General features: G+C 45.3%; 1 protein-coding gene across 3 annotated transcripts in view; it reads left to right on the top strand.

Annotated features, from left to right (window-relative positions):
- The window catches only part of OXR1 (oxidation resistance 1), a 356,049-nt gene that overhangs the window by 203,489 nt on the left and 125,114 nt on the right, over window positions 1-27,446 (top strand). The window contains exon 1 of one of the 3 annotated variants that reach the window (XM_074986760.1): window positions 26,433-26,621. The exons of the other annotated variants lie outside the window; for them this stretch is intronic. Within the exon in view, the coding sequence (XP_074842861.1) occupies window positions 26,477-26,621 (145 nt within the window). The 5' untranslated portion in view covers window positions 26,433-26,476. Of the gene's footprint in view, window positions 1-26,432; window positions 26,622-27,446 lie in introns of those variants that run through there. 3 annotated transcript variants of the gene reach the window in all.

Here is a 27,446-nt window from a genome sequence, read left to right as displayed (position 1 = left end):
GGGGTGTGGAATGTTTAGTGGAACATACAGCTCCAGTAGCCTGGGAAAGTAAATGCTATTAACTAATTGTGCTCCCTGATTATCAGCATTAATTATGAGCCCTATTATCCGCATTGTGACCAAGTTAAATGCCTTGGACAACTCTTTTATATGTGCTGTTCTGTAAGCTGTCATTGAGGTGACCCCAACAACAAGTTTTAATAGGAGTAAAGGGCACTTTTTCTGGCCTTGGTATGTGTCTGCTTTCAACATGCTGGTTTCAGACTGTAAAGGTATAACATCCATCTTCATAGCCATTAAGAACTGTGGGTTAAGTACAAAGGGCAACACTGTGTACAGTGTAAGATTTACTGTGTATCATGTGCAGACAAATCCCACATTGCTTCATAAAGGATAGTAAACTAGAGACTGCTGTGAGAACCACAGATTGAAGTATAGAATTTAATTCCAATAAAGGTGTCGAGCTTAATGTCCATAGTGAGAGAATGCTGAAGACAAGGGGTATAATAAAAGCCTGCAAATGACAGCTTATTGAGGATTATTGACAGCTTATTGAGATGTAAGTGAAACATCTATTAGTTTAGGGCTTCTTGTTAATTTAGACTCTCAAAATGTACTTATTACTGAAAATAGTGATCGTGCAAATAGTAAAGAGTATTGCAGATCCTTGGCCTTTCAGTATTTTAGAGTATTGCAGATCCAAGGGCTTTCAGTATTTTAGAGTTCTGTGCTAACAAGGCAAAAGCAGTTTCATTTAAACATATAAACAAGAGGTCAAACTGTCAAAAGAGGGAACCAGTGTGAAATGCAATTGTCATGCAGTATGTGCTCTGCATCAGAATAGGGACCTGAGAGTTACTGGGAGATGGGGAAGGAAATTCTTGGAACTTTGAAGTTTGCATTTAAGGTCAGGGAGAGCCTAAAGCTGCCTGGGCAGGGGGACAGACTATGAATTTAAAATGTGTGAAAGTTCTGACAGGAGATAAAGCATCTATCTGCTAGACCCCCAGCTGCTCTGCTGGATCACTTTTCACCTGGCAAACAAGACAGAGATAATTTCACTGAAGAGGATTTCAGCTTAGGTGAGCCAAGTGATCTCAGGTCTTAAGAATCTGCTTAGATTGTAAACTTTCCAGGCCAAGGATTGCTATTTTGTTTGTGCATTTATGGTGCTGAGCGCATTGGTAATGCTAAGCTATAGAGAACAATATAAATCTAATATATTTTTGGAAATTTAAAAGAGGCCGGAGAAGTTGAAAGAAAACAGAAGTCTTGACAATTTGTCATGAAGACTGGTGTTATTTACCACTATGCCTTGGCCATCCTGGGGGTTTCAAAAATGATCTATGTTGTTACCTCCCATAGTCACAGAAACCAGGATGGGAATGGCCAGACATAATGGTTGGATCTGTATGAGTCAGGCCTAGTGATTTGAGCCAGGGTCAGGATCAGAATCAGGAGTGCAGAGCAGGGTGAAGAACAGGATGAGAGTGAGAGCCGGACTGGAGCAGATCTACTCTGGTAAGAGAGTGTTGCCACTATCAAACAGAAGAGAGTTCAAAGCCCTGAGGTGACCTTGAGCAAACTGAGCTGCTTTTCTTCCTGTGAGGCTTATGGACCTAACCTGGGAGTCACCAGATCTGTTCCAGGTTTATAGACTGGCTGTATCCTAGCACTGGAATGACTCATCAATATACACATAGGACCTGAAGTCAGGGATGACCTTTGGAAAAGCAGCACCTTGAACAAACTTTATTTTGACACCTCTGGTCTGCACAGCCTCCACAGCTCTCCATGCTTCCCCCCATCGCTCTGGCTCCTGCACCTTCTCCCCATCCATTCCTCTATTGCTCCTGGCCCTTACTACCTCCACGCATATCCATCATCCTGCACCCCAGTCCCCACTTCCTCTGCAGAATCTCCACCCATTCCTCTATTGCCTTGCTGCTGCTGTCACTCCATCCATCCCACTATTGCTTCAGTCTTTGCTGCCTTCTTACCCATCTCCCCATTCTGCTTGGCCTGCACTGCTTCTCTAGGCTCTCTCCATCACTCCTGGCCCCACTGCCTGCTCTCCCAGTGCCCCAGGCTTCTATTTGCAGCTTCTGAGCCCATGCCTTCTTTGTTCCTTGCCTCTTGAGCATGGTATCCCCACTCCCTGGCAACATCACCCTGGCAGTTGTCTACCCATAAGACTGGCCATGCCTGAAGGGCTTAGTCATGAGCCATGACTCCAGCTGCTGAGGCATCACAATGCAACCACAAAGCTGTCTGAAAAGAAGAGCCAACATACTTCTGTCATATGTCTTCCTTGTGAACCCATGCTCACCATCTTCATCATCACAGGGGAGTGTCCAGAAAATGGTGAGTGGCAAGACTGGGAGGGGAAAAGCTCATCTTCCTCATCCCTGTAAAGATGGAGCCATGACTTTTAAAGACACTGTTACTCCTTAGAGTTGCCACCAGTCCAGGTTTTCCCAGGATCATCCTATTTTTGAGGTACCAATCCTGGTTAATTTGTGAAGGTGCTGTGGTCACGCAGCTAGCTGTCCAGTTTTCTGGGCTCAGGATCTTCTCAGATTTCCCATCGTTTTTACTTCAGTGATAACAACCATAAAAATCTGAAGAAGCACAATGTGGGGTCCAGTAGAAATGCAGCTTACTACCAGTTCATCTGAGGTTAGGGAAGAGAGAGACCAGGGGCATGGGAGGGTGATGTCACAGAGTGAAAGGCACTTAACTGGTGGTGAAAGCATGGGTCCAATCCCTCTCTCTCTTTTATAAAACAGTATTACAGTAATCATCTGAACACTGCAGTATCAATATTGCAAGCAGGAAACCCTGATTCATCCTTATTCTGTGGCTTCTATAAACATTTACAGTAATGCAAAGTGTGTGTAAAATGCTACCATCCAGATCTCAGTGGTATAAATGAACACAAGGTTCAGTGCAACAGCAAACCAGATTGCTACTATTTTGAACCCTTGCATTAGATTTCTGTAAGGGTTACTAACAAAAATTTGATAAATGGACCTTGAATACAGTTTTATAGTTGCAGTAATCCTGATTTTTTTCTTTGTCTGTACAGCACTGGACACAATAGATTCCTGGCCCATTAGTGAGACTATTAGGCATGATGATAATATGAATATGAATAAACAAGAGAGACTCACAGAATAACAGAGCAAGATTGTTTTGCCACAGGACGCTACTGAAATATGTGGCATTAGTGTATGGGAATTCTGATTATTTTTGTATTATAATTTCATGATGTTGTTGGATTGAGAGAGCTTCTCTGGCTTCTCTTTCTCTGCTTTCCTCAGAAAAGAGGACCAAAGCCTATTCACACCACTCCTCATCTTTTTCTCGTTGGGGCTGAGCATATTCCTTTCACATGCTCCAAATTCTTGCTGACAATATGTCTAAGGTACCAACTCAGAATCCCAGCAGGGATTTTTGGTTGCCAGAACAGATGTTTCTGCCACCTAAACTGGCCTTTGTTTCCATGGCTTTTGATAATTTTGCATAACGATTGGTAGTTTTCTTTTCAAATTATTCTTACAAATTTATGCCCTTTTGTTCTCAAAAAAGCATTAGTCCCATTTTCGAAAATAACTGTTTCGGAGCGTTTGAAAGTTTCAACCTTAGCTACCTTTTAAAACCTGCAATAATTTTCCAGTCTCAAGGGAAAAAAAAAAGATTGACTCACGTAGATGCCAGTTCTCCCTTTTGAGATGCCTTTAGAATGCCTAAAATGGCATGTCACTGAAGAACCTTTTTTGAAACTCAGATTCCCTCACTTCCCTTGCCTGTTCATCATATACCAGGTACGTAAAGATGAGTGTCATCATCCCTGCTGATGCATCCCACGCAGTGTTTCTCAGATCCCCATGTTCTTAGATAATGCAGTGAACGTGGTACATTTTAACTGAAGGTGGAAAAAATGCTCTCATCGTTCAGAATAATGAGGTTTGGATTTTATCAGCTGCTCATATCACAAGGTGAGAGAAGACAGTAGCAGATGGTGCTCCCAAGAGCACAGCTCAGATTAAGTTTTTTTTTTTCTTTCTGTTATCTTTTTATCCAGCCAGGGACTACGTACCAAAAGTATTACCATTTAAGAGAGCCTGGAAAAGGGCAGACAAAGATTTTGCACACATTCTCTCCAATCTTAGTCCTTCCAAGTGATTCCATGTCTTTCTCCAGTCAGGTGTTTTCATCTTTCTATGGTTGTCATTTGGTAAAATAAAAGAAAATATTTCCTTTAAGTAACAGAAACAACAAAATTCTAGTGAACGATTTAACTGTTCATCTTACCTGGACACTTTCCAGAGATGCTTTTCAAAATGACCTTCACAATTTTAAACACTCAGCTGACTCTGAATAGCACAAAGGGCATTTGTAGTATTTACCACTTTTGTCCAACACAGAGTTTTAGAAGTCCTCTAATCACAATGTCCTTTAATTTATAATCACAGAAGCCTTCAGTTGGTTTGAAGTCTTTCAGAGTCATACGTCCTGACAATGTGCACAGTTTCTTTTCATTCCCAGAATAGAAATTGTTGCACCTGGCTTTTCTCTCAAGTTAATTTCTCGATTCAGTACAACACAGACAAGGGACCACTGGCTTGTCTTATGTGCTCACAATGAATTCAGGGCTAAATTTTCAAACTTGGGGGCCTTAGCTATACCAGCAAGCTATATCTAGACGTGCAGCCCTGGGCAGTTGCTTCATTAACATATGCATTTGCCCTCACAAAATTAACATTTATATGCACAAAATGGATATGTGCATATTTGGGCATGTGTTTGCTCAAGCACTTACTTGCCTATGTAAGTACATCTGACATTCATGAGGTGTTGATTTTGGTGCCTAAATTTTCCCTATTGATGTATATCTGTTTTTTTACAGCCAAACCCTGTGCCTGTAAAAGAGCACATTCAGGCTATTTCTAGATTACACGGATTTGTCGACAAAAGTTTGTGGGAAGATATCTTCTGACAAAACTTCTGTCAACAAATTGCAGCCACACCGCCAGGCAGACCGCAAGAGCGATGCGCTCTCTTGACAAAATGGAGAACTGGAAGCACAGCAGAGAGGGATATCTGTCGACAGAGGGGCCCCCCCGGGACATCCAGACTGGCTTTGTGTTGACAGAGATGTTATGCCTCAGAAGGAACAGATAAGACTCAAAAAAAGTGCTGCATTCTGCCAATTTACTATCAACAGAATGCCTTGGGAATGTGGACCCAGAACCCTCCAATGTAGACGTAGTCTCCTAGACTAAGAACAACTAGACAAGTGCTTCTGTTTAAGAGTAGCAGCTACAGAAAACCAATCCGGGGAAAGCATATTTTAACATAAATATTGAGTGACATTTTATAAATATGTCTTATGAAAATTAACAAGAAGTGCTGTAACACCTTAAAGACTAACAATTTTATTTATTAGGTAATGAGTTTTCGTGGGTAAGACCCATGAAAGCTCATTACCTAATACGTAAACTGCTAGTCTTTAAGGGGTTACATGACTGCTTGGGTTTTGGTTTTGGTTTTGGTTTTGTTCTTTTGTTTGTTTGTTTTGTGAAGCTACAGACTAACATGGACAAAAGACAAAACTGTTTTGTCCTGAGACAAAATAAATTAGTGTTCCTTTTTTTCGAAAAGCAATTAACTTTATTATGAACACGCTAAACTACTCTGATTATTTTCAAATAATATCTGTGCTTCAGTGAGTTCAAATATATAGTAATCAGGAGTGATTAAGAAGGCTTAAGAGCATATTTAAAATATAAAATCAGCTTAGAAATCTATGATGAGAAAAAATAAAAAGGGGCTGCACCATGTGCTCCGTTAATATTTAATGTTGTACTCAGCAGGACAATTTACTTGCCTTTTACACAAAGTTTTTGCAAATAAATCTGACAGATTTCATAGTATATGAAAAATACCTGTAACTGACATTCTTTTATTACCAAATTTAGTGCTTTTAATTCAGTACCATCTCCATGTCCAGACTTCACATGAAGTGGAAAATATGCTCCATTTTCTTTAGAAAGAAATTTTAAAAGACCTTTTTTTCCCAAATGTCATTTGCTACATTTGGGTTCAGGAATTTGGCTGGAATGGGTGAGCAGAGGGAAGAGGGACAGAGTGGGGCTGGGGAGGGGCCAGGGGAGAGAAGGGATGCATTCAGGTGGGTAGAAGTTTGGGCTGAGGCCAGAGCCAGGGTTCTGAAACTCAGCAAGTGGGAGGTCTTGGATCCTCAGCTTCAGACCAAGCAGGAATATTTACATGGTTATTTTTGGCTCCAGTGCCTGAGACTTGTGAGCCCAAGTCAATCTGGGCACCAAAGCCACAGGCCACTTTTTAAAATTTTGGCCCAACTGATTTGTCTAAGGACACACAAGGAAATTATATCTAAGCCAGGAATAGAAACTCACATGGTCTGACTCACCCTGTCCAGTTTTCCATAAGGCCATCCTTCCTGCTTGGGGGTTTCTTCCTTAAAAGCCATTTCAATGGAACTATTTACATTTTGCTGCTAAAACTTGTAGGTCATGTTAGAACTATGTCAGACTGAGTCCTTTGTTACTTCTTTGCAAGCAAATCTTGGGCATATTTGCTCTAGTTGCCAGTGGACTTAGTGTTGTATTTGCTGTAAAAAAGTACTTTGTAAAGAATATGAGACTGTCTTACCTGACTACAGGATTGTCTTTCAACATTTATTTTTAAAAAGAGGAAGAGAAAAAGAAAACAACCCCTCCCGCAAATCTTTGTACTTAATGTCCTGTATTTGAGGTTCTTCTCACGAATACTCTCCTGATTAAACTGCCCTCAGTTTTACAGCTATCTGCGTAACACGTTGCCTTGAATTATCAGAAAGTTCAAAGTGTCCATTTCAGAAGAGCAATAAACTCTAAAACCTGCTTTAATTGTTAGAGCCAATGAATGACCTATACTGTGCATTTACCAAAAGGAGCAATGAGCCATAACTCCCTTGTGCCAGCTACCTGTATTGCAGGGTGGAAAGCAGGCTCTTCAGAGCCACTGGTTCCCCTTCTACAAAAGGAATGAGTAGGCTCTGCCACCCTGTCATGCACAGGGCACTGCAGTAATGCCAACACCCTAAGGGACATAGGCTGTGTCAGTGTAAGGCTGGTACACTCTCTGGTATATTCTCTGTGCACCCTCCCCACCACACACACCTTTTCAGAGTCAGTCTGTCTCTAGGGCATAAACATACACGGGGTATATCATAAAATCCCAGTGAAGCCCTTTAGTGTCCTTGCACTGTATGTTTGCCACATGACATATGCAGAGAACAATTTTAGTTCCATTAATATCTGGAGATAGTGTAAAAGTTCTTCCTGTTGATGAATGCATTTCGGAGAATTCCTTTTCCATATACATCCCTGACTTCCCTACTTATCTTTGAGGAGATGTTTTGTGTTTTCTGTGCTTGACCTGAACATGTGTTTTGTCAGAGAGTGATATTTTCTGGGGGTTGTGCAAAAGGAAACTGAGGTGGAGAGAAGGCCTAATATATTTGGACTTTGGGAGGTGGGAGGAGCAGGTCAGCAGATAGTAAAATAGAATGAGCTGTTAAACTCCCAATATAGCACAGAGATTGTAATATTTCAGTCAGCTCTCCCCCTTTACTACTCCGTCTTGGGTTAGCTATTCTTCTGAGCTCCCTCCCTCTGTGCTTGAGGGTTACCACTCCTACCCGCCAAGTGGTAACAGGGAAACTTGGGAAAGAAACAGCAATCTCTTAGTATCAGTGCAAAAGTCTGCCAAGAGTACAAAATATGTGTCCATGCAACTGCTGCAATCTCTGCAAGGGAAACAAAGACTTTAACAAGAGAAATTACACTTATTAACCCTTCTGTTCCTATTTCCCTCATTCAACAGTTGCTCCTACCCCAGCTTTCCATTTAGTTTTGAGACGGGGCATACTCCCATTCCTCCTGACCAGATGCTGTGTGGGAGAGGCACAGCTATTCAGCCCACTCCAGACTTCTTAAATGTGTTGCTGTTTGAAGCAGTTGCAGAGTTATTGGGGCCAAGGGACCAGTGGATGCCCCTTCTAGGCTGGGTGCTCTAATCACTGGTCTACAGAATCATCATCTTCAGACCCTCCCACTCACTGGCCCCATGCTTTACGTATTTATCCACAGTGGTCATTGGACCAAAGAGAGACAATGAGTGGCAGTGACTCTGTAGTTCAGGCACCCACCAATGAGGTGTGAGACACTGGGCCACACCTCCCATATTCCAGTCTCATTTATTCATAGTAAAACCCTTCAGCAGAAGTCACTGAAGGTCCCAAGTCAAACTGTCCAATTGCTCAGTAAATAGAACACTCACATGAGACAAATGGGAAGACCACTCTTGCCTGAAACACGTGAGCCCAAGTCAATTTGGGCACCAAAGTCACAGGCCACTTTTGAGGTTTTTTCTCCAACTCCAAGACAGGGAATTTAAACTGGGTCTCCACTATCCTAGGTTAGTGCTCTAACCACTGGATTACGAGTTATAGGTGGGCACCACCACTTCTACTTCCAGCCGTTGCGTGTGGAGCAAGACAGGTAGATCACTTGCACTAAAAGCATCTTAGGTGACTAAGCTGCCTGACTCCAGGCAGGCAATGAGTTCCCGTTCTGGATTGCAAGCAGAGCTAGTTGCCTTCATGCAGGCTGGATTTACACAACTATTTCCATGAGAGGAATAGAGTGTAGCACAGACTGCTCAGGTTGATGTCTCCCATTAGCTAGCTTAGCTGGCTTCTCACCTAGCATACTGGCTTTTATGGATCACACCCTAAGGTGCCAATCCCTCCCTGATCAATCTGTAGGATCCTAGACACTTAACTCAGCTTTATGGATCACAGTGTTGTTCCTGTAATTTTTCTAGGCCCTCTAAAAGTTAGGTGCTGTCGTGCTCTTCATTGCAACTCCTGAGGCCTTTTGTGCATCCTCCCCTGACTTGCAAATAAAAAATAATGAGGAAAAGACTTACCATTCAGAATGGAATTTATCATAGGATAAAGGGCACTTGTAAGACTCTATGCATCACTTAAGCATTTTGCAAGGTGCTTAAGTGTAGCATACAAGGCTAGTAATTGAACATGAGCTTATCTTTTAGGGAACACACTGAAAGTCACCTTTTGCAAAGCCTTGCAGCAGTAATCAAAGACAAGGCCTTACAATGATAGAGAGAGTAATTTAAAGCTGCTAACTCACAGAAGAGCAACTCTATGCAAACTCTACATTCTTAATTCAGTGCTCATACTATGCTGAGTGGCTTTAAAATATATATATAGCTAGGTAGACATAATCCATTTTGATATTTCAGGGGAAATTCTAGTAACTGTCCTAAAAGGTTTGAGTGAGTAATTAGCCATAGGTTTCCTCCATGCTAACATAGAAGTCAGTGAATCACATGAATTCACACGGTTTGGTGCCTGTTTGGGAGGGGCAAGAGCAGGAGAGCACATGTTCCCTAAAAAGGAAGTTTTATCAGGAGAAAAAGCAGAACTTCCTGCTAATAAAATCAGCATATTTCTTGATGGTTTTCATTTAAAAGAGGACTTCAGGAATGTCGTGCGCTGATTTAGACAGCTCAGAAAAAGGTATGTGTTACTATGGTTTCAGCCACTGAATCAAGGTTACTTAAAAATAAATCATGTGCTTCTCAGCTAGTCAAGAAAGATACATAGTTTACTGCTGAACTAGGCATTGACTCTAGAAAGCATTGCCTATATAGAGGTAAACATTGGTGAGATGGTCATTAGTAAAGCATTGCGAGAGCCATTAAAAGAAGCAATGGAGGACCAGGTCCCTGCTGCCTTTTTGCCCCATGCTGCTTGTGGTTTGTGTTTGTGCACTCCATAAACCAGGTCAGAAGAGGGTCACTCTAGTGGTGGAGGGATAGGGGACATTGCCAGACGAAAGGGGATGTGTTCAGTGCATCCCAGCACTGTGCTGCACCCTGACCGTAGTTCTGAATACTTCCCTTTAGTATCTGAAATAAGCTGACTGTTGACAGGGCTGCTTATGCTTTCTGCTCTTCGTTCTGTATGAACAGCATAAGTTTGACCCTACTGATAATATATTTTAACCTGGAACTGGAACTAATCTCCAGTGAACTGTTCTTCCCTTCCAGAGACAGATCACAAGCTCACTGAAGACAGTGGGAGGATTTGACATACATTTCATTGTGTCCTCAAAGAAACAATTACAGAGACGTAGCCCTGTTAGCCTGTATTCTAATAAAACAAACAAGCAGTCATGTAGTCCCTTCAAGATTACCAAAATAATTTATTAGGTGATGAGCTTTTGTGGGGCAGATGCATTTCTTCAGATCTGGAAATATGCAGTATAACACTGGTGGTTTTATAACACAGAGATTAAAAAAATGGAAATAACTGACATCAGATACATAGGACTGAAGTGGGAGTGGGGGGAGATGCGAAGAGTGGGGAGGAGTGGAGCGAAATACTAAGTGTCCTGCCTGAGATCCCTCATGAATATTAAAGAGCGGGAAGCTGGTCTCTGTTGTGTGTGAGGTAATTTCTATCTCTGTTAAGTCCAAGTCTCCATGTATGGAATTTGAGCATAAATCACACTTCAGACATTTCCCTTTGTAATCTGCTGTTAGTGTCTCTTTGCTGTAAAATGCATATTCTCAGGTCTTTAACAGTATGGCCCATTCCACTGAAATGTTCACTGACAGATTTATGTGTAGTCAGATTCTTAATGTCTACTTTGTGTCCATTCATTCTTTGGCAAAGTGATTTTCCAGTTTGTCCGATATGCATTGCAGAGGGGCATTGCTGGCACATGATAGTTTAGGTGCAGGAAAATGAGCCTCTAATCCTGTAATTAATATAGTTCAGTCCAGTGATGGTATCTCCGGAATACATATGCAGACAAAGTCAGCAAAGGGGTTTGTTGCACGGAAAAGTTCCAGGATTAGTATTACTGTGATATGGCCTGTGGTTGCTAGTGAGAATTTTCCTTTAATATTTTTTCCTGAGGCAGGGCCCTGATTGTTCTAAGACTGGGGGATCATGTTGTTGATATTCAGAAAAGTGGTAGTCATAAGGCTTAGGAATGAATTTGTGGTTATTGATGAGGCATTCTTTTAATTCAAACTTTTCTAACACACTAGAGATACAGCATAGTCCACATGGTCAGAGGCTGGATTGGGGCTAGGAAATCATGCGTTGTAAACTCTGGTCTACTGTTGATTAGCTGTATAGCTTTGACCATATTCTTTTTTGTGCCTTGAAGGAGTTAGAAGAGTGGGTTCAAGGATGAAAGTCAAACTATATGAAGTTTGTACCAATAATGTATTTGTTTACTTTAAAATTCAGCACACTAGATACTGTTGAAAATTTGGGCTGCCAAACTATGCTTTTTTAATGTTGGTGCATGAGGGAAGAAAGACAACAGGGCTGAAGCCAGAGGTTAATAAAGAGATTTCTGTATATATTTAAAAAGACTAAGCTCTATACAGGTTGAACCTCTCTAGTCCAGCATCCTCGGCACCAGACTGATGCCAAACCAGAGAATTTGCTGAACTGCAGGGGAGGTCAATATCATCTAGTGCATTACCAACATTTGCACTGCTTAATGTGCTCTTAGAAGACATTTAGGGGTACAGCTAAATAACAGCTCAGAACACCAAGAACCAGGAATGGTGACTGTAAACAAACTGTATGGGACCATATGAGACTTGGCCACATCCAGGATAAATCAACATCTGGCTAACTAACAGAATGCTGGACCAGAGACCTTCAGCCTGTACTTGTAATGTATCTTATATGGGAGAGTGCTTGAGGACGGTTGTAATCAGACACTGGACTTTCATAAATGGAAGGATCCTTGCACCAGCATTTGTTATGCTACAGGGCCTATTTCTTATTTGTACTAAGGTCCCTTTAACTCACTCAGGCAGTTTAAAGAGGACTAAGTGTAAATGAAAGTTAGGCTCTATTGTCCCTTAATAAGAGTGTTAAGAAGCTCATTATAAAGACGCTATGTTAAAAAGAAGATGATGAACATTTCATAATTATAATTATCAGAGAAAGGAGAGTTTCAGTTAGACTATACTGCAGGTGCAAAAAAATGAAAGTTAAGGCACACGTTGTATCTTAAGAGTCAAATGTCTCATCTGTAATCACTTCTCAATTTCTCATTCTGGAAGCAAAATGTAGTTGTATTGCTTATCCTTACACAAAGATGGAAGTGATTACCTCACAAGTGCAGTGAATCCATCAACGCTACTTCAGTCTTTTTCTAAATTCAGTTGAAAAATGCATGATGAAAAATATTCAGAAAAGTGTCACTAGGAATAAGGGACAGGCAGAGAGAGCCATATGTACCTCCTGAAAAATCAACTTTGTTCTCCAAGTAGATTTCATTAAAAGAGCACATGTACATACCCAAACATAAAATCCCATTAAGATCAAGGTCTTAAAAAGAAAAAAAAAAACTTTCCTTTTCTAATAAACTGATCTTGGCCAGTTAAATACAAAGTCCTGAAAGATATTTCCATAAACGATAATCTTTCCATTTGTGTGTATAGTTGATGCAAATAAGAAAAGCAGTGTGATTGAACTTTTTTTTTTAAGTTAGTGCATATCATGGACATTCTGTCATTTAATTTGGGAAATGACTTTCATCATAAGAGAGGAAGATATAAACACAGAGCCTAATCTTGAGAGTTTCTTAGCAGTTGAAGTCAACAGAGACTGTTGGTGTTCTGGACCTATTGAAATCAGGCCTCAGGCAACCAAATATAGAGGTCCCAAAAAAGGAAAACAAAAAAAAAAAAAAAGAGAGACAACCAAAACTGGAACCTGCTTTTGAAATCTCTGGTTTCATTCCATTCCTGTACTGTTGTGCTGAAAGAGACTGTAAAAGACAGTTGGTCTTTAAATTAATCTTAGATTTAACCTTTCCATTGTACTGTGCCGAGCATTTCTCTGAATCAGGTCATATCTCCTGACTGGACTGAAGTGATGTCTCATGTTTGTATGTTTTGTATGCAATACAATACAAAGTTTGCTCTGAATAAGTTCATATCTCTTGATTGTATGGTAGTAATATCTCATGCTTCACTGATTGATTATATTTTTTATTTTCCTTCCATCCTCACAACCTAATTTTAAATTATGACATTCCTGTTTTTGAAATCCTTGCATAGATGCAAGAATAAACATTAGGCAGGTTTTTTCTTTAGAATTTTACAGGTTCCTATAAAAGAGGAAAGGACCTGTTGGGTAAACCAGCTCAAATCCGTGTAGTTTGACCCTGGATAAACACTGAATGTGAAAACTAAAAACAATTCTTATGTAACTAACAACGTGTACATCAGAGTAGACAGAGCCCGTACAGGCCAGAGGAACTAACAACTAAACTCAGATATCTTTATAATAACATCTGATAAGCACGACTTGTCAGTATGGAACTTGTTCGATTCAAAAAAAAGGAAACAAAGTCTTGTTGACTCTCAGAACTTCAGAGAATGTTACAATAAATAAATATGACAAACATTGAGTCTAAGGCCTCAATGTGGGTACTGAGGGAAACAAATGCAAGATCAGTGTCTAGATGAGAGAGCTTAATAGACAAGTAGGAATCATACCTCAAATACAAACTCTAGTGATTTTCTTCCCTAACTTCTTTTTTTGAAGGTGTGCTTATCAATGACATTTGTAAATATACTTTAAGTTGGGGCACCCAATTCCATATCTGAGTGCTCAGCTATATATATGACCCTCTAAGCAGGAATTTGAGTTACAAATTGTGAATTGAGTGCTGTTTAGGCACTCGCTTTTGAAAATAAGCCCACAATGTTTATTTCCTAAAGCAAAAGTAATTTGCACCAATGATTAAAATTAAATTGCCATATATAGAGAGAGTTGATAAAGTAATTAACATTGATTTTTAGTGAACACCAAATTATTGGGATTAGTTCTAGATTGTCATTTCAGTGGCCTCTTTCAGATCATAATTCATCAGAGAAAATAAGGCAGATATTTACATTTCAGTCATTGTTCATATTTGTCTGCAGCTCAGTAGCATTGGGAAATTTGGCAAGTATGGCATGAAAGAGGCTCATTTCTTGTATAACAGGCATTAGTGTTGGCAGAATCCTGAGGAAGCCTGAACAGCATTTGCTGGCATTTTGCCTGGTATTAGCTGATGCAATTAACGCTTATTTTCACAGGCACTGAAATTTGTCCACAAGTAATTCTAGGTCACTACCACATGCTGTTGTGCAATTTTATCCTTTTCTCCCTTAAATCCCCTATTAGTTGCAATATCCTTTTCACCCTTGAAAATATTTCCCTACTAATTTGGTCCATTTTTACTTAGCCAAGATTAATTTCTCCTCATTCTTCCTTCCTCACCTCTTTCTAGACTGGATGCCAAAATGCACAGAGAGGTATAATTCTGAATTTGAGCTGAAGCTGGGAAGTAGCCAATGAGTTCCTAGAGATAGAAAAAAATCCTATAATGGGACTAAAATGTGTTTCTGTGGTTGCATCTACACTTGCATTCCTCTTTCGAAAGAGGTATGCAAATGAGGTAAATCAAAAATGCAAATTGAGTATAAATTTGCATATTTGGGACCTCATTTGCATATTTTAATTTCGAAAGAGCTTCTTTTGAAAGAAGAAAGCCGGTGTAGATGCTGCTCTTTTGAAGGTAAACCCCACTTTGAAAGAATCCTTCTTCCCATTCAATAAAGGGAAGAAGAAGGGCTTTTGAAAACTCGGGGGTTCCTTTCGGAAGGGCCCGTCTCCATGGGCGGCGTGCGATTCGGAAAAACCGCACTTTCGAATTGCCGTGGCTGCCATTATGCTAATGAGGCATTACATATTCATTGCAGCACCTTATTAGCATCTTTCAAACCTGCTCATTAACATGCCCCTTTCGAAAGGAAGGGGCTCGTGTAGACACAGGGTTTGAGTTTTATAAGGTGCTGAAAGTGATTGAGCTCCACTCAGATTAGCACTTACACCTTTGCTAACACCAGCATCACTAATGTTACATACTAGAAAAAAACTCTGAGAAATACCTGTGCCCTTACAGCACCAGTTTAGTGGCTATTATTTATATAACAGTGCTGAACAAAGTAATGTGGAAATAACAGTAAAGTTTTCTCAGCAAAACACTCATTGCTGTGTATCTGGATGCTGAGGGTTACAAAACAAGTTTAATCAGGGAGTGTTGTTCTGCGAGCTTCAGATTTTTTCTAATAATAAACCAACCTAATATGAAAAATGTGTGTGAAATAAAACTGCAGAAAATAAGCTTTTTAACATAAGATATAATTTTGGATCACCACTGTGTAAGCTCTCATAAGCGAGCCAGGGTCAAACCTGGTCAATATTCAGAATCAAGACTTTAAAAAACAAATCTAGCTGCCAGGCTATAGGATGTGGTTTGGATAATGATAATTTAAGAAGCAGCTGAGTGTGTGCCATGGTCAGCTATGGACTTCCAGCCTGACCTGTGTAGGTGCAGCATCTCTCCATCATTGAGAGGGGATACATACTGCAGGAAGCGAGACAAGGCTGAGCATTCCTCCAGGAGAGTGCTCTCGAGCAGGAATCTGTCCCACAGTAGCAGCGAAGGGTATGGCCTGCTGCCCACTCATGTTTGGCCCTGCCATTCATCCACAATGAGAGCAGTGGGGGGGCCAAACCTGAGTGAGTGATATTGTGTCCCTGGTGCCTGAAGGTTGCAGTGCTGCCCCAGAGACAAACCTGAGCAGTTCTGAAAACCACGTGCAACTGGTTGCAACATTCCTCACTCAGTTTTGGCCCTGCAGCCTCTCCATCATGACATAGGGGCTATGATGCCAAGTCTGAATAGGCCGTGGGGCAGCCAGCACTTTTCTTGCCACTGCCAGTGATACACTCCATGTGTAATGTGCATATGGCCACGAGCACTACTGCCTGCTCTGGTCAAATTGCACGAGCAGGGCCTAAATGGGTACTGAATCATTGCTTGGGTAAAGTATATGGGGACACTAAGTAGATAGTGGTGGAACCAGTTTTAGTTATTAGTATTTTCTGCAAGAGATGACCTGAATCTTGCTGTCATGACCAAAATTCAGTTTAGGTAGGAATATCCCGTCTTCCTAAAATTCCCTCTGTAGTTTCAATGTATATTAAAATATTATTAAATACTATTCTTCATTTCTCCTTCCAAATAGAAATATTGTTGCATCAAAATACTTTGAATTCTTTATCAAAATGTTAATTAAATTCTAATAATAAATGTGGGGTGCAATGTAGCAGTTGTTTAACAATACATATAATGTAAGACTGGAATTCAAGAAAAAAAATCCATTTAAAACTACAGGGAAATGTAGGTAGACAGGATATAACTGCACAGACTGATATACACCCAGAACAAAGGTGAGCCTGCCAGCCCAAATTAGCCAAAAAGCTCAGCAACTAGATATCATCGTTAAGGGTGCACCGGCCATACTTAAAGACAGATTAAATAAATCGACCATATATTGATTTCCTAGATGCACAAAATATATCAAAAGGCAACACCCTGATGTAATTTTGTCATAGAAGACAGGATTCTACTTGAAGTAAATTTAACAGTAAGTACAGTTTTTTGAACAGATTAAACCTTGCAAGTTTCTCTGGCTCTTAATTCACAGACTGATTAACATCCTGTGGTACATACTAACTATGTATTTCCTGATTTAGACTTATCAGTTCTGGAATGGACTGTCACGTACTCTACAGATCATTTGTTGTTTTAACTGACAGCTTGAAAAATATTATTTCCTGTTTCAAGTTTTGTCAGTGAAAAAATCTTTTTTTTTTTTTTTTTCAAATATGGGCTTGGCTTGGCCCTCTCTTCTAAATGGGCATGTGTTTTAAAAAAAGAAACCATTGAGCGGTACGTATGGTTTAGATGAACAGCCCAGCAATTTAAGGAACAATCCTGCCAGGTGCTGAATGCAATCAGCTGCCACTGAGTTAATGCATCCTCTACAAGATACTGACAACTTCAAATCCTATTTAGCGGTGTGGCCCCTTCAATGAGCACCCAATGGGAGTTGAGGGAGCTCAGCACTTCGCAGAATTGGTTCTTGAAGCACACTATTCCAGATTTAAGCAGTACATTCCAGCTCGATTCTTTGAATTTATTTTAAAGCACCTTCCAAATTAAGACAATTAAGGTGCTATTCAAGCTCATATTTCAAACAAGGTACTTCCACTAAAAGGTAACACAAAGTCTTGATTAGGAAAATATTTTGCTACAGTCAGAACAAAAACATCCACTCAAAGTGATAAGAAGTTCAAATGAAATTGCATGCTCTCAGCGGCTTGCAGGATTATGTCCTTAAAGAGATATATAGTCCTACGCCCATAGCATTTTTCTGTTCGTTTTGTTTTCATGTTAGTATGGAAAACCATTTTCTTCTGTAAAACGTGTGGATTGTTTAAAAAAAGAGAAGGATTTGTTTCTATTTCAGTATGATCTTTTATTAAAACGGTGCTTTTCATTTGCAGCTAGATGTGGCACATTATTGCACCACATTGTGATTAGAAAAAGGCAAAGTAGTTTGGAAAAAATATAAACTGGCATAAGCCTTATTACAAATTAGTGCGCTCCTAACAAGAGAAAGTGGATGAAATTCTGTGGCATAGGAAATCAGGCTAGATGAGCTAAGGGTCCCTCTGGTCTTAAAATCTAAGAGTCACAAATTTTGAAACAAAGTAGAATTTGATGTTTAGGTTCAACAACTCACTCTAGATACCACAGATGTCTGTTCTAACGCCTTGGGCCATATTTTAACTTGGAATTTATGGTAGGGTTGGTGATGTGTTCAGGCTTTGCAAGTTTCAGGCCTTCCATGGGACAGAAGCAAGGTCATAGATTCTGGGATATATAACTCAAGAATGCACAACAGCACTACAGATGGAAAAGTCACCAATAAGAAACAACAAGAAGTCCTGTGGCACCTTATAGACTATCTATTAGATAGTCTATAAGGTGCCATAGGACTTTTTGTTGTTTTTGAAGATACAGACTAACTCGGCAACCTCTCTGATACTTGTTACCAATGAGAGACAGAAAAATTGCCTTATGTCGTTAACCATGGCTGTGTCTACACCACAACAATAACTTTGAAGTTGAGCATCTACACACACCATACTTCAAAGTTAAACTCAAGAATGGACTAAGGACTCTGAAGTTGGGCTCCCTACTTTGAAGTTAACTTCGAAGTAAGGTAAAATGCGTGTAGACTGTCTGCTGGCTACTTTGAAGTAGTGCCTAACTTCGAAGTTAAGTTTGAAGTTAGTTCCTAGTGTAGACACACCCCATATGTTCACGACAAAGGAGTGGGGACCAAAGATGCCTAATTCCCAGTACTAGGTACCACTACAGTGCCCCTCTTCCCCACCCCTACCCCCCTTACACACACTTGGCTCCTGCCTAGCTCTGGAGGTACTTCAACTCACACAGGCTGTGTCTACACGGGCACATATCTTCGAAATAGCCATTAGCATTAGGACGCTTCCGGCCGCGGCACTTCAAAAGCGCCGCTTTCGAAATCATGCGGCTCGACACGGCTACACTGGGGTCCTTTTTGAAAGGACCCCGCACCTTGCGAAATCCCCTTAGGTATATGGTATATTCTGAAGAAGAGCTCTGTGTAAGCTCAAAAGTTTGTCTCTCTCACCACCAGAAGTTGGTCCAATAAAGGATATTATTTACCCACCCACTGAGTCTCTCTAATACCCTGGGACCAACACAGTACAATATTTACATATCTTAGGCATTCACCATATTAAAATACAAGGTGGGTTGTATGCAACGTTTCTATGGGGAAAACATTGTTAATTTAAACTGTAGGAAGCATTATGTATTTTAAAGGATTCCTTTAAACACTGGTCTGACTATGTTCTGAAGAAGTGGGTCTGTCCCACGAAAGCTCACCTAATAAACTATTTTGCTAGTCTTTAAAGTGCTACTTGACTGCTTTTTGCTTTAAACACTGGGCGAGACAAGAAAAAAAACATTTGGGATAAACTAAGTTGACTGGATTTCTGAGGAAATACTTAGGAGGAGGGGAATGTAATTTTACACGTTCAAATCCAACCTTTTAAAGCAAAGTCCTGAAGAGAAAACCACTGTCTACAAATTACATTTTCCGAGAACAAAGAGCCAGACAGTAGGAGGGAGTGACTCAGATTCATTGTGATTCTTATTTTAAGAAAAAGGCAAGTATATTAGCAAGCATTTACTGTTTTATTGTTTTCTCTCTAATGCTTTCCTTTTAAGAATAAATCTGCTGCTTAGGAAGAGCTGTGTGGCTCTTTATAGCTGTGGGCAATTATGCATTTATGGACTCTGAGGAGAGCAAAAAGAAAGGCCTGCTTAGGCAGTCTGACTAGCTGGCCAATTCACCATAGGCGGGGAACTGTGCAGTCAGGAAAAAACACACTCAGACATGAGAGAGATGGAAGTCTCTGCTCAAAATACGTGACAGCTCAGGAGCTGGAATCCTAAAAGTGGGTGACCTTGCTGGTTTGTGAGTGGCAATAAAACTGAGCTTCCTATTAGGTTAATAAGTTTTTCTGGTATTTCACAGCTTCTAGCATTATTTCACAGGATTACTGAATAGTTTTGTAAAGTTGATGAAGATAGGGTTTAGCCAAGCATTACCTTTTACAATGATCTGTCAGGGTGTGTCTCCACTCACAATGAGTCACCTGATACAACATATGTGGCCCAAAAGGGTAAATAGGATGAGAGCCAGTGGTCTTAGTAGTTGTCAATCATATTGCGTGTTGATTTCCATGTGAACTTGCAAACAAATCCTTTTGTCCTGGAAGAGACTGCTTCCTATCTTTAAGGTGTTGGGACACAAAAATTGAAGAGCTTCTTTCCATTATTTTTTGGAGGCCTTGTGGTGATGTGCCCCTGACTCCTCCCCAAGCAGTAGAGTTGTTGCTCACTTCTGCATGAAAGTTGCCTGCCATCAACTTGATGTCATGGTTAGGTGTGTCATCTACTACTGACTGCACCTGCCTGTACAGTGTATTGTTTTCACTGTCACCTGCTGCATTTGTTGGTGCATATGGTTGGATTATCTTACGTTTGACGTATCTTATTTGCAGCCTGACTGCTCTTATTCTGTCATTCACTGGCTCCTAAACCAACAGGGTCTTCAATTTGATGTTATCCAGAATAATTTCAACAGCTATTTCATATATTCGTCCTCTTGACTATAAAATTGTCACATCATTAGACAATGTATTGCCCCTTCCTGCCTTTATCATCTCACTGAAGCCAAGTATGTATAAATGATATTTTTCATGTTTCTTGTAACTTGTATCAACTTTCCCACATTATATAAAGTATGTACAGTAAACCCTCAATATAGCAAACCGTGATTCTATGGTGCTACAGGATGGTTTGTTTTCCATGGGAAGGGTAGGATTTAGAATGATTCAGTGTCATTGGACTCTCCTGACTAACTTAGACAGCTCCCAGCTTTTCTGGCTCCCATTCTTAGGCACTTATCTCTCCCCCGTCCTTGTATGGGGAACCTTGGTGGCTAATTTGGTGGATTCCATTGTTATTCTGGTGATTTTCTACACACCTAAAAACTAGCTGTTGCATTGCTGAGCTTTGTGAGCCACACCAGGCTAACCAAAGCCAAATCTTTGAAGATTTGACCAGCAAAAGTCAGAATATAATTCAGTGAGTTGTGAGGCACCAAGACCAAGGTGAAAGAGCTACAAACAACAAACACCCCCACATTTATAATTTAACTTTAATGGTAGAACATCCCAGTAGTCACCCAGGTCAGAGGATGTAATATCAGTTCCAGGGATTGTGTTGGTTTCCCACAACAAAGGGAGGGAAACTTGCCCCCCTTGAAATTAATGGATAACCTAAACCTTCTTGGAACATCATGAAAAAATGATCAGCTGACACACATATTTTGCGCCATTGAACTTAACACCCCCCACCTAAAGTTAGTTTATTGAAATGTTACAATAGTAGGGTTTCTATGTGAGAGCAAACTAAAATAAACTAACTTGTGCATATGCCCTGGCTGCAAACCTCTGTTAGAGAGAGAGAGAGAGAGAACAGGTTGAAACTCTCTAATCCAGAGCTCTCTCGCCTGGCAACATCCATAATCCAGCATGATTTTAGTTAGTTGGATGACCACTTATCATGGGTGTGCCCAAGTTTCCTGTGGTACCATAAAATTTGTTTACAGCCACCAGTCTTGGCTCTGAGTGTTGTGTGCTGTTATTTAGCTGTACTTTGTCCCTAAATAGCTACGTCTACACAGGGATGCTACATCGAAATAGCTTATTTCGATGTAGCGAAATCGAAATAAGCTATTTTGATGAATAGCGTCTACATGTCCTCCAGGGCTGGTGCTGTCGACGTTCCACATCGACGCTGGGCAGCACTACATCAAAGTAGGTGCTGCAGGGGAGCGTCTACACGCCAAAGCGGCCCACATCGAAATAAGGGTGCCAGGAACAGCTACAGACAGGGTCACAGGGCAGACTAGCACTTCCGGGGCAACAGCTAGCCGCTCCCTTAAAGGGCCCCTCCCAGACACACTCAGCCTGCACAGCACGCAGTCTGCAGAGCCACAGGCACGCACACCCCGCCGAAGCAGTATGGACCCCCAGCAGCAGCCAGAGGTCCTCACACCTGCCCCTGCAGGAGCAGTGCTTGCCCTGCTCAGTGCTATGCAGGAGGCAGCTGACCACCTTTTATTTGTGGAAGAGGAGCTGTCCCCAGGGGAGGAGGAAGCAGCCCCAGACCTTGCTGCCCTCCGACCCTCCGCCCCCGCCGCACACGCCACCAGCTGTGGAGCTACCCCACGAGCACAGACTGGTGGGAGTGGCTGGTGCTCAGCGAGTGGGATGAGCGCTGGCTCCAGAATTTCCACATGAGCCGGCAGACATTCCTGAAGCTCTGCCAGTGGCTCACCCCTGCCTTACGGCACCAGGACACCTCCATGCAACGTGCCCTCATGGTCGAGAAACGGGTTGGCATTGCTGTCCGGAAGCTGGCCACTCCAGACAGCTACCAATCCGTAGGGCAGCAGTTCGGCATGGACAAGGCCACTGTCGGGGCTGTCCTCATGGAGGTAAGAGGACCTGGTGGGGGGGAGCCCTTGGGGGGGAGCCCTGGGGGAGCAGCCCTGGGGGGGGGAGGGCCAGACACACCCTGCACACCCCTCACTGGTGCTCTCTCATGTCCTTTCCCTGCAGGTCGTCCGCGCAATCAATGCCCTGCTCCTCTACAGGCTTGTGCGACTTGGGGACCCGGATGCTGCCATCGCGGGGTTTGCCAGCCTGGGCTTCCCAAATTGCTTTGGGGCTCTGGATGGGACCCATATCCCCATCCGTGCCCCGGAGCACAACGGAGGACGCTTCCTCAACAGGAAGGGCTACCATTCGGTGGTCCTCCAGGCCTTGGTGGATAGCCGGGCCGCTTCCTGGACATTTATGTTGGCTGGGCTGGCAGCACCCACGACGGCCGGGTGTTCAGAAATTCGGGCCTGTGCCACCAGCTGGAGGCGGGGACCTACATCCCCCAGCGGGAGATCCCTGTGGGGGACACCACCATGCCCCTCTGCATCGTCGCAGACACGGCGTACCCCCTCCGGCCCTGGCTCATGCACCCTTACACAGGCCATCTCACAGCCAGCCAGAAGCAGTTCAACACGCGGTTGAACCATGCACGCCAGGTGGTCGAGCGCACTTTTGGCCGCCTCAAAGGGCGCTGGAGGTGTCTCCTCACCCACATGGATGCAGGCCCCACCAACATCCCCCAGGTTGTGGGCGCGTGCAGCGCACTCCACAACCTGGTGGAGAGCAAGGGAGAGGCCTTCTTCCAGGGCTGGGCTGTGGAGGCTGGCAGGGCCGACGTGCAGCCACCCGCTGCCCCCAGTCGCCAGGTTGACCCCGAGGGGATCCAAGTCCGGGAGGCCCTGCGGGCCCATTTTGACCAGGCTGCGGGGTGAACGCTGGCAGGCCACCCACTGCACCCCCCCCCATCCTCCACAACACTCCCTGCCCCCGTGCTCACACCACAGAGCACCCAAGAGCACCCCCCCCACACTTTTCTTGCAAATAAATGGACCTGTTGTTTGAAACCAAACAGTGCAATCTCTTATTCATAATAAAATATATATATATATATATATACACACACATATATATATATATAGAAAAAAAGGGGGGAACTATTTACATGGGGGGCAGGTACCAGAAAAGAACAGGGGTCCAACACAAACTATATACAAATAATGGGGGATATGTACAAAGGGCGGGGCATGTCCTCGGCCCCGCCCCCCTACTGTCCGGCGCCCAGGGTTGGAGGGTGCCACCCTCGCCTCGGCCGGAGCCCTGGCCGAGGCTGGGTGGGGGCCGGGCGAACCAGCTGGTACGGCCAGCCGGTGTCGGCAGGCCCCAGGGTGGCGGATGATGGAGGGACGGCGGTCAGAGTGGCGGGCGGCGCGGCATGGGGGGCCAGGTGTTCCGCGATGCGCTCGAAGGTCTGCATGAAGGCCCCCCAATCCTCTTGGCGCTAGGCCATCGCTCGCTCTTGTAGCTCCAGCCACCGCTCCTCCACCCGCAGGCACCGCTCCGACACCTCCAGCTGACGCCGGAGGCGTCGCGAACAGCTGGGGGTCCGTGGCCATCCTCTGCTGGTGGCTCTGCCGTTGGCCTTGTCCTGGGGCTGGTCGGTGCTCCGCCGAGGGGCTGGCCTGCTGGGATGGCCCCGGTGGGCTCTCCGGGACCACTGACACCTCGCTGGCGCTCTCCAGGCCCTCCGATGGTGCAGCTGCGGAACACAGGGGGGAAAAAGAGTGGAGACAGCCGTTAGTGTGGGCCCTGGTCCAGCCCTTGTCCCCCCACCCCTCTGCTTCTGATTCCCCATCCCCGTCCCTGAGAGATGCTGGTGCTGCTGATGGGTGTGTCCCCCCCCCCCCCCCCCCGGGGGGGACCCTAGGTTCCGCTCCCTCCATCCCCAGGGATGGGGCATGGCGCTGTCCTGCTGGGGGCACGGGGTGATGCACTCTTCTGAGGGACATGCCACTGCTGTCCTTGGGGCCATGGTCATCTGGGCATGTGGAGGGCCCTGGTCATGTCTCTTGTCCCCGCCCCTTAACCTTGGGGGTGTGCACCGGGGGGGTACATACCTGACGGTCCGCTCCCACGGTCGGGGGACACCCACTGGGCGGATGCCCTGCTGGAGCTCCGGGACGGGATGGCGATCCGGAGCCCCCCGTCGCTGGAGGAGTCCCCTTCCTCCTCTTCCTCCGGCAACCCAGGGGGTGGGCTCCTGGGGGGGCCCCTGGGGTGCAGGGCTTGCCTCCGGGGCGGACTCCGTCTCCAGGGCCTGCTGGGGCTCGTCGGCCGAGGTGTCGAGAGTGACCAGGGGGGAGGGGGTGTACCGGGGGCCCAGGATGGCCCTGAGCTCCCTGTAAAAGGGGCAAGTGGCGGGGGCGGCCCCAGATTTGCTGGCTGCGTCCCGGGTCTGGGCGTAACCCTGCTGCAGCTCCTTCACCTTACTCCTGACATGGTCAGGAGTACGGGCAGGGTGACCCCGGGCAGCCAGGCCCTCGGCCAGCCGAGCGAACACATCCGCGTTCTGCCTCTTGCTCCCCATTACCTGGAGCACCTCCTCCTTGCCCCAGAGCCCCAGCAGGTCCTGGATCTCGGCCTCTGTCCAGGAGGGGCCCCGCTGCCTCTTCCCGGGCTGGCTGCCAGGCTGGGAGCCCTGGCTCCCCTTGGGGGGGGTGCCCTGTGGGCGCTTGGTGGGCTGCCCAGTGGCCATCAGTGCAGGGTGGTGGGTTGGGGCTGCTGCGAGGTGTGCAGGCTCGCCGCGTGGCAATGCTGCTGCCTGCACGCGCTCTCAGCTTCCTGCACAGGAAGGCAGGGGGCAGGGAGCTTTAAGGGGCTGCTGCACGCGGTGACCATAGAGCTCAGAGGATGGAGAGAGCGTCTCTCAACCCCTCAGCTGATGGCCGCCATGGCGGACCCCGCTATTTTGATGTTGCGGGACACGCATCGTCTACACGTCCCCTACTTCAACGTTCAACATCGAAGTAGGGCGCTATTCCCATCTCCTGATGGGGATAGTGACTTCAACGTCTTGCCGCCTTACGTCGATTTCAACTTCGAAATAGCGCTCGCCACGTGTAGACGTGGCGGGCGCTATTTCGAAGTTGGCGGGGCTACTTGGAAGTAGCTGGCTCGCATAGACGCGGCTAATATCTTCTCAGACCCCAACAATCTGCAAAAGTGCTGGCAGTGTGTTAGACAATGTTGATCTCCTGTAGTCTGGCAAATTCTCCCATTCAGCACCAGTCAGGTCCCGAGGATGCCTGACAAGAGAGGTTCAGCCTGTACAAAAGCCTATGATAATGACGGTGCATAAACACAATTGCATATGACAGTTGTCACAGCATTCAGAGGTTGGCATTTCTGCAGAATATTGCCCAGAAAGCAGTTAACAAGTTGGGTGTTTTGCTTCACAGAAAAAGAGGCAGAGTTTGCAAATCTCCTTAGTGTATTCAGTCCCCTACTCCTCTTTCACCTCTCAAAGGTGGAAATAATGGCCCTCAAGAAACAACAGCCCCCAGAAAGAAGATAGTTATTTAATTTTATGAAATGGAAATTGCCAAACTATATGCTTTAATGGTCCTCTATCCATAATGTTGGGGGACATATACATGGACACCCCCACCTTATCCCCCATCCATCCCTACAGCACACTCACCCCTGCCAGAGGGGCAGCATTTTGCCAGGCTCACCAGCTGCACCCTTGGGACATAGACAAACCTCTCCGCAGCACACAAGATGCTTGACGCAGCCATGATATGCCACCCCCGACGCCACATATCCTAACAGCCACAGCCACCATCCCTCACACACGACACATGACACCACCCCAGCCCCCAACGCTCTCCCACCTAGGGGGACCAAACTCCATGGGGACATTCTGGATGGTTTGGCAGAGCGCTGCCTATTGCTCCCCCGAGTTTCACTCTGGCTGGTCCCCCAACACCCACGCACGACCCCCAATGCCTCTCCCAAATAGCCTTAGCACCCCCACGCACGTGCGCACCCCCCGCCCGTACACACCTCCCGCTCCCCAGAGAGCGGGATCCCTCCCCTCAGACAAGGCCGCCGAACGCCCCCAGCACCTCGTAGGGCCGGTGTGTGGCGGTTGGGGGCGGGGAGGGGGTAGATTCTGCCCGTAGCGTAGGCCGGGCCATGCGGTTTCAACCCGCCGCCACTCCTCCCACCCCCGTGAGGGGACGCGGCCCCTTTAAGCGCGGGGCGGGGTGGGGCGGGGCGGCGCTCGTTGTAAACTTTGTGGAAGTTGGTGACGGGGGCTCGGCGCGGTCGGACTCCGCGGCCGTCCCCATGGATTACCTCACCACCTTCACCGGGAAGGGCGGCCGCCTGCTCCGCGGCACCGCCAACCGCCTGTGGGGGACAGCGCCGGGGGGGCCCCGCCAGGTCCGCTTCCTCGACTCCCTGCAGGAGCGGGGCCCGCGCCCCGTGTCAGGTGCTGGCTCCGCGGCGGGCCAGGAGGCGCTGTAGCGGCGGAGGCACGGTCCTGAGGGGGAGGGCGGCCGGTGGCAGTAACGTGGGGGCGCTGTCTGCTGGGGGGGCAGTAACGGGGTGCTGTCCCGTTGGGGGCTGGGCGGGGGCAGGAACCGGGGGGGGGTGCTGTCCCGTTGGGGGCTGGGCGGGGGCAGGAACGGGGGGGGTGCTGTCCCGTTGGGGGGCAGTAACGGAGGGGTGCTGTCCCGTTGGGGGCTGGGCGGGGGCAGGAACGGGGGGGTGCTGTCCCGTTGGGGGCTGGGCGGGGGCAGGAACCGGGGGGGGGTGCTGTCCCGTTGGGGGGCAGTAACGGAGGGGTGCTGTCCCGTTGGGGGCTGGGCGGGGGCAGGAACCGGGGGGGGTGCTGTCCCGTTGGGGGGCAGGAACGGGGGGTGCTGTCCCGTTGGGGGACAATAAAGAGAGGGAGTGTTGGCCAGTAAGGGGGACAGTGCAAGTAAAGAGGAGGGGGCGTTGAGTGTATTGGGAAGGGGCAGGGCTGAGGAAGTTGATGTTAACATGAAGATGGGAGTTAGGAAGTGCATGAGTGAAGGAAGAGGCCCTTAATGCTGTGTCAGGGTAGATGAGTTAGACCAGGGAATGAGCTCCAGTCGGTTTGTGGGCATCCTCTCCCCTCCCTGCGTAGGGTGGGGGCAAGACACACATTGCAGCACCCAGCTGGTCTGTGTGTAATTGTTGGTAAATATTTTTGAAAAAGTAGGTACAGAGTTTAGGGTGTCTGGTGATAGCACAAATTGAGTTCAGCAAAAGACAAATTTCTGAAAAACCA

The sequence above is a fragment of the Carettochelys insculpta genome, chromosome 2, assembly GCF_033958435.1.
Source record: "Carettochelys insculpta isolate YL-2023 chromosome 2, ASM3395843v1, whole genome shotgun sequence".
In the NCBI taxonomy this organism is placed as follows: domain Eukaryota; kingdom Metazoa; phylum Chordata; order Testudines; family Carettochelyidae; genus Carettochelys; species Carettochelys insculpta.
Note: the sequence above shows the minus strand (reverse complement) of the source record. Positions and strands in the feature narration are given on the sequence as shown.